This window comes from Megalobrama amblycephala, unplaced genomic scaffold (genome assembly GCF_018812025.1).
Source record: "Megalobrama amblycephala isolate DHTTF-2021 unplaced genomic scaffold, ASM1881202v1 scaffold230, whole genome shotgun sequence".
Classification (NCBI taxonomy): Eukaryota; Metazoa; Chordata; class Actinopteri; order Cypriniformes; family Xenocyprididae; genus Megalobrama; species Megalobrama amblycephala.
In genome coordinates this window covers 1,062,854-1,070,469 of record NW_025953339.1, presented here as the reverse complement: position 1 = coordinate 1,070,469, position 7,616 = coordinate 1,062,854, and the positions used below count along the sequence as shown (strand labels likewise).

The window sequence follows — 7,616 nt, the reverse complement described above, 5'->3', positions numbered from 1 at the left end:
AAACAGCAAAGTTTGGAGTGATTGAACAAAGGTGGCTTTCGCAGTTATCCATCTTTGATTTTGATCCTTTCCAGGCTATTCAGCTTCCAGCAGCGAGACTTTGTAATTAGTGGATTCAGGAAGTTTTGGGATCAAAAGAGAAGGCCTCATGGGAGGGAGCTAAAAGCTCTGCCAAAACCTGCTTGGTCAATGTTGAGTGCCAAGGTCTACTACCGTGTCTTTGAGGATATCAGACATGGGGAATGTTATCAGTTCTTGTTACCTCTCAGCTTGAAGAAGTCGGTCCTGGAGTATGTGCACAATTCTATGGGGCACCAAGGTATCGAGAATAACCTTCACTTGTTGAGGCGCAGGTGCTTTTGGATAGGGATGCACAATGATGTGGAGAAGTGGATAAAGATTGTCAACAATGTGTGATGACTAAGCTGCCGCAGCCAAGAGTCCACCCTCCCATGAAATCGTTTCTGGCTTCTAGACCTCTTGAGGTAACCCGCATTCGATGGTCGGGAAAACATTCTTGTAATTACCAACATCTTTACAAAGTTCACTCAGGCCTTCCCTACCCAAGATCAAAAAGCAGACACCACTGCCAAGGTGCTGCTTAGGGAGTGGTTCATGAAGTATGGTATTCCAACACGTCTGCATTCGTAATTTTGAGAGTGAGGTGGTGGCTGAACTTTGTAAGCTTTATGGGGTGAAAAGAGCCGCACCACGCCATACCACCCCACTGGCAATGCTCAGTGTGAGTGGTTCAACAGGACGCTAAATGACCTGTTGAGAATGCTGCCACCTGAAAAGAAACGTTGATGGATAGAGTCTATTGCCCAAAGATTGAGATCGGGGCATTGGTGTACCTGAGGAACAGACCAGTAGGCCATCACAAAATACAGGATGCGTGGGGGCCGATCGTATATCGGGTAGTAGGAATTGTGGACAACACCTACACAGTGGAGCCGTTGGAAGGAGGGCCTGCAAAGAGAGTAAACAAAGTTGATATCAGGCCCTGTGTGAATCATCCTAGTCCCCCTCCTAGGAGAATGCCTAAGGCACGAGAGGAGAAGTCTGAGTCCCATAGTGAAGTGGAGTCCGAGGATTCAGAGGAGGGTGTAGTTTTAAGGGAGGAGAGATCATGTGTGCCTGCAATAAGAAATCTTAGTACCCAGTCTGTTAGCAAACAGGGTAGGGAGCATGCACCCATTGTGGTACTTGGCAGAGAATCGGTTGATTTTGCTCATGTCAATGTTTTATCAGAGCCTGCTGAGGCCTTGGAGACTGAGGAAAGGCTGGATTCAGCTACTAGTGTGTTAACTTGTCCTGTTGCTGCACCACGCCGATGTACAAACCCGATTCCAAAAAAGTTGGGACACTGTACAAATTGTGAATAAAAACAGAATGCAATGATGTGGAAGTTTTAAATGTCAATATTTTATTCAGAATACAACATAGATGACATATCAAATGTTTAAACTGAGAAAATGTATAATTTTAAGGGAAAAATAAGTTGATTTTAAATTTCATGGCATCAACACATCTCAAAAAAGTAGGGACAAGGCCATGTTTACTACTGTGTGGCATCCCCTCTTCTTTTTATAACAGTCTGCAAATGTCTGGGCACTGGGCACTGGGCACTTGCTCAAGTTTAGGAATAGGAATGTTGTCCCATTCTTGTCTAATACAGGCTTCTAGTTGCTCATGTATGTGGTCTGGCATTGTCATGTTGGAAAATGCAAGGTCTTCCCTGAAAGAGACTACGTCTGGATGGGAGCATATGTTGTTCTAGAACTTGGATATACCTTTCAGCATTGATGGTGCCTTTCCAGATGTGTAAGCTGCCCATGCCACACACACTCATGCAACCCCATACCATCAGAGATGCAGGCTTCTGAACTGAGTGCTGATAACAACTTGGGTTGTCCTTGTCCTCTTTAGTCCGGATGACATGGCGTCCCAGTTTTCCAAAAAGAACTTCAAATTTTGATTCGTCTGACCACAGAACAGTTTTCCACTTTGCCACAGTCCATTTTAAATGAGCCTTGGCCCAGAGAAAACGCCTACGCTTCTGGATCATGTTAAGATATGGCTTCTTTTTTGACCTATAGAGTTTTAGCCAGCAACGTTGAATGGCACGGTGGATTGTGTTCACCGACAATGTTTTCTGGAAGTATTCCTGAGCCCATGTTGTGATTTCCATTACAGTAGCATTCCTGTATGTGATGCATACAGGGCCCGAAGATCACGGGCATCCAGTATGGTTTTCCGGCCTTGACCCTTACGCACAGAGATTGTTCCAGATTCTCTGAATCTTTGGAAGATATTATGCACTGTAGATGATGATAACTTCAAACTCTTTGCAATTTTTCTCTGAGAAATTCCTTTCTGATATTGCTCCACTATTTTTTGCCCCAGCATTGGGGGAATTGGTGATCCTCTGCCCATCTTGACTTCTGAGAGACACTGCCACTCTGAGAGGCTCTTTTTACACCCAATCATGTTGCCAGTTGACCTAATAAGTTGCAAATTGGTCCTCCAGCTGTTCCTTATATGTACATTTAACTTTCCCGGCCTCTTATTGCTACCTGTCCCAACTTTTTTGGAATGTGTAGCTCTCATGAAATCCAAAATGAGCCAATATTTGGCATGACATAAATGTCTCATGTGTAGCTCTCATGAAATCCAAAATGAGCCAATATTTGGCATGACATAAATGTCTCACTTTCAACATTTGATATGCTATCTATATTCTATTGTGAATAAAATATAAGTTTATAAGATTTGTAAATTATTGCATTCCTTTTTTATTCACAATGTGTACAGTGTCCCAACTTGTTTTGGAATTGGGTTTGTAGTAGGAGGCCAAATGTTGGACAGGGTTCAAATTTGGAGTGGGCTCGTGGGCTGCTTGGGTGGGCTCATGGGCTGGTGGAGCGGACCCGTCGGCTGCTGAAGCGGGCTCATTGGCTGCTGGAGCTAACTCATGGACTGCTGGAGCTGACTCATGGACTGCTGGAGCTGACTTGGGAACACCTGGAGCAGACTCGTGGGCAGCGGGAGCGGACTCGTTGGCAGCCGGGGCTGGAGTGGGCTTGTTGAAGCTTGGAGAGGAGTCTGGAGAGGTGATCCAAGACATGCCCTCGTATTCTATTATAAGCTCCACTGGTACTGGACCGGGCTCGTGGAAGCCTGGAGCGGCCTTGTGGATGGCCAGTGCGGGCTTGTGGAAGCATGGAGCGGGCTCGGCGAAGGCTGGAGCGGATTCGGCGAGGGTAGGAGTAGGCTCGTCGAGGGTTGGAGAGGGGTCTGGAAACGGGGTCCAGTCCATCCCCTCATACTCAATCAAAAGACCTACTGACACTGGAAGGGGCGTTGCCAGGAGTGACGGCTCAGACTCGGAGGCGGAGAATACTGGGGCTGTTCGAAGACAGCAGACGCTGGAGACTGGGGCTGTTCGGCGGCCTTCTTTTTCTTTCTTGGCCGTTTGGGCCTAGTGGATGATCTTTTCTTTGCCGGCTTGGGGTTTTGGTCCGGCAGGACACCAGGGAAATGCCCACTGGAGGGGTAGGCAGAGGAAACTTGTGGTTGGTGAACTGGCCAGGCTGCTTGTACTTCTGTGGGGACTGGACGAGGAGTACACGATTTTTCGAGAACCTCTTAAATAACAAAATCAGAACAATTCAGAAACAGAATCAGATTAATTGTCTCGACTAAGGGAAAAAAAAAAAACAGGCAGGTTCTTTAAAACGAATCGTGTCCTCGTCCAGCCCCGCCAGAAAACAGGCGTTCAACGGGGCATCTGGCCAGTTCACCAAATAAGCAGCTCAGTAAACTCCTCCACATACCTCTCCAGCCGGCGACCGTCCTGCCGGAACCCACACAGGCGATCCTCTGCTGAAGCTTGCTGGGGAGACATGGGCGAGCCAGGAAACTTGAATAAATCCATCTTTTTTTTTTTTTTTTTTTGTAGGCGGTTGGGTCCGTTCTTCTGTTACGTGTGGTTGCAGTAAGGATGAGGCGAGTAAGGAAATCTACAAAAAATGGTATCTTTAATCAAACAAAGGAGCAGACATACAACCAAACACAGTAAACTAACCACAATAATGGACAGGGAGTGCTAGGAGTGAGTCCAACTTAAAGGGAGTGCTGACAAGGATAACAGCTGCAGGAAATTCAAGGAAATGGCAGGAAGACTGATGAGGGAAGTGAGTTCAGGTGTGCAGACAAAGAGGATGCTGGGAACTGGAGTCTGGGAAGGCGTGGTTGTAACAACAAAACTTAATAAAAAAAGTCACTGACTTTGTGCAGCGGCAGTATGCTATGCTTAGCAAATTCAGATCATAATTGTGATTGTAAATATATTAACAGCAGCAGCACACATAGCAAAATCATACTACAACATTGCAAAATGTATTAACAGCAACAGCACATAGTGCAAATTCAATATTGCATGTAGTAAATATCATTAATATCAGAAGTAGCAATCTACACTGCACAAAATTATAAACGCAACACTTTTGTTTTGGCCCCCCATTTTTCATGAGTAGAACTCAAAGATCTAAGACTTTTTCTATGTAAACAAAAAGCCTATTTCTCTCAAATATTGTTCAGAAGTCTGTCTAAATCTGTATTAGTAAGCATTTCTCCTTTGCCGAGATAATCCATCCACCTCACAGGTGTGGCATATCAAGATGCTGATTAGACAGCATGATTATTGCAGGTGTGCCTTAGGCTTGCCACAATAAAAGGACACTCTAAAATGTGCAGTTTTACTGTATTGAGGGGGTCCGGGGGGCTCCGAAAACCAGTCAGTATCTAGTGTGACATTTGCTTCACACAGTGCAACACATCTCCTTCGCATAGAGTTGATCAGTTTGTTGATTGTGGTCTGTGGAATGTTGGTCCACTCCTCTTCAATGGCTGTGCGAAGATGCTGGATATTGGCAGGAACTGGAACACACTGTCGTATACGCCAATCCAGAGTATCCCAAACATGCTCAATGGGTGACATGTCCGGTGATTATGCTGGCCATGCAAGAACTGGGATGTTTTCAGCTTCCAGGACTTGTGTACAGATCCTTGCAACATGGGGCTGTGCATTATCATGCTGCAACATGAGGTGATGGTCGTGGATGAATGGCACAACAATGGGCCTCAGGATCTCGTCACGGTATCTCTGTGCATTCAAAATGCCATCAATAAAATGCATCTGTGTTCGTTGTCCATAACATACGCCAGCCCATACCGTAACCCCACTCCCATGAGCCCATGGGCCACTCGATCCACAACTGCTCACCCACACGACGCCATGCACACTGTCTGTCATCTGTCTGCCAAACCGGGATTCATCCGTGAAGACAACACCTCTCCAAAGTGCCAGACGCCATCAAATATGAGCATTGGTCCTCTCAAGTTGGTTACGATGAAAATCTATGGAATGCACTGCTTGTATAGCTTATTTTTGTCCAAGAGCATGATCTAATTAAGTTCATCTGTTATACTAACCACAAACTAAGCTTCTAATGACAGGTTCAAGAGCTGCAGATCCAACCACAATTTTGCAATGCTGTTTGCAAATATATGCTAGAATTGTGGTTTTGAGAAACACCAAATCACTGAACTTTGGTAACAACAAATCCTGCAATCATAGCGGGCTAAAAATGTTTTTGAGAAACAAACCCCTGGTAAGCAGAGCACCAATCACAGAAAAGAGAGATACAAGTGTATTTTCACTCTTGGGGTATGATGACAAGACTTAAGTTGTGGTGACACATAAATAAAATGGTTATGCCTGCTTAAATCTACTCAGAGACAACCAGGTTGTGCTCTTCATTACTAATGACAATTCAGTAACACTGACTAATAGAGTTAGATGCCTCTGTATATGAAGTGACATTTATATGAAGTGACGTGACAACTGTTTATCTATTGGTCATTTTCCTTGGTAAGTCAAGAATATTTCAGATGTAGTCATATTATATCAAACTCATATTACATAACTGTACAGTGATCAACAATTATTCTTGAGTTATGTAAGAAAGTATAAATAAAAAAGGTCAAATTCCCTTGGTAAAATTAAGGAGCAACTTTTCTACAGAAAGAAATAGATAATAAACAGTGACATGACAAAGAAAACCCTAGTAAGTTTTTTCAACATTAGTATAAAATATGACTACTCTCTGGAAGCATAAATAATCTGCCCGAGATATTATGTTGTTAATACAAGTGTTTGTCACTTAATCTGTGTTTTCTTTAGGTCACAAATGGACAACCTGACATTTAGATATAGTGTACTCTTAGTGGAAGGACTGCAAATTACACCTCAGTCAAGCCAGCTTACATTCATTTTTCTGTTGATGGCTTATGTCTTTGCAATGGTGTCTAACATTGGGATTTTGATTCAGATCTCAGCAGAAAAAAGTTTACACCAGCCTATGTACATTCTTTTCTGTCATTTGCCAGTGAGTGATATTATGGGAACAACTCTTCTCATACCACGTTTACTGAAGGATTTAATGACAGACCCCTCTGAGCGCTACATCACATATGTGGAGTGTGTTTTCCAAGCTTTTTTTACACATTTATATGGAACAACATCCAATACTATTCTAATGATCATGGCCTTTGATAGATATGTGGCCATATGCAATCCACTGCGATACCCAACTATAATGAGCAATAAAATGATTGTAAAACTGTCGGCAGGAGCCTGGGGTGCTGCAGTAGTTCCAGTGTCAGTTTTGATCGGCCTCAGTGTGCGTCTCTCTCACTGCAGATCATTCATTGCAAACCACTTTTGTGACAATCCTTCACTATTTAAATTGTCCTGTGAAAATACAGTGATTAATAATGTATATGGATTAACTTTTACTGTGGTTTTACTCACCTCCTCACTGGGGTGGGTGTTACTGACATATCTCAGAATAGTGATGGTATGTATAAAAAGCAAAAACAAAGCAACCAACAGCAAAGCAATTAAAACCTGCAGCACTCACTTAGCTGTTTATATAATCATGCAGATCTGTGGATTCGTTCCAATTGTTCTCCATCGTTTCCCTGTATATGCTGAGACTAGGAAGTTTGGGGGTGTAATGTTTCATATTATACCACCTGGATTGAATCCCATAATATATGGTTTACAATCCAAGGAAATAAGACAAAGGATGTTAAAAATGTTCATAAATAAAAGTTAATTCTAGCTGATTTTTATTTATTTGTAGATTTAGTTATGCAATCAAACAGCTAATGATGTGACCATTTTCTTTAAGTGCAAATTTTAAATTTTAAATACTTCAATACATATTTGGTAACACTTTATAATAAGGTTCATAAGTTAACATTAGTTAACTACATTAGTTAAAATGAACTAATAATGAACTGCATTTCTACAGCATTTATTAATCTTTGTTAATATCAATTTCAACATTTAATAATACATTATTAAAATCAAGAGTTGTATTTGTTAACATTAGTTAATACACTCTGATCTGTCATGAACAAACTATGAACAGCTGTATTTTTATTAACTACTGTTAACAAAGATTAACAAATTTATCCAGTAACAAATGTATTTCTTATGGTTAGTTCATGTTATTTAATACATTAACTAATGTTAACAAATTAAC

The 7,616-nt window shown here is 42.2% G+C and overlaps 1 protein-coding gene across 1 annotated transcript; it reads left to right on the top strand.

The window, feature by feature from the left end:
• The first annotated feature begins 5,513 nt into the window (after positions 1-5,513).
• LOC125261007 (olfactory receptor 10H1-like) lies at positions 5,514-7,382 on the top strand. Its single transcript, XM_048179548.1, has 2 exons — positions 5,514-5,935; positions 6,248-7,382. The coding sequence occupies exon 2, from the start codon at positions 6,255-6,257 to the stop codon at positions 7,182-7,184; it is 930 nt and encodes a 309-aa protein (XP_048035505.1). The 5' UTR covers positions 5,514-5,935; positions 6,248-6,254; the 3' UTR covers positions 7,185-7,382.
• The last annotated feature ends 234 nt before the right edge of the window (positions 7,383-7,616 follow it).

Excerpts from the sequence above, each read along its gene's own strand:
- LOC125261007 (XM_048179548.1), top strand. The coding sequence starts at position 6,255 with ATGGACAACCTGACATTTAGATATAGTGTACTCTTAGTGGAAGGACTG.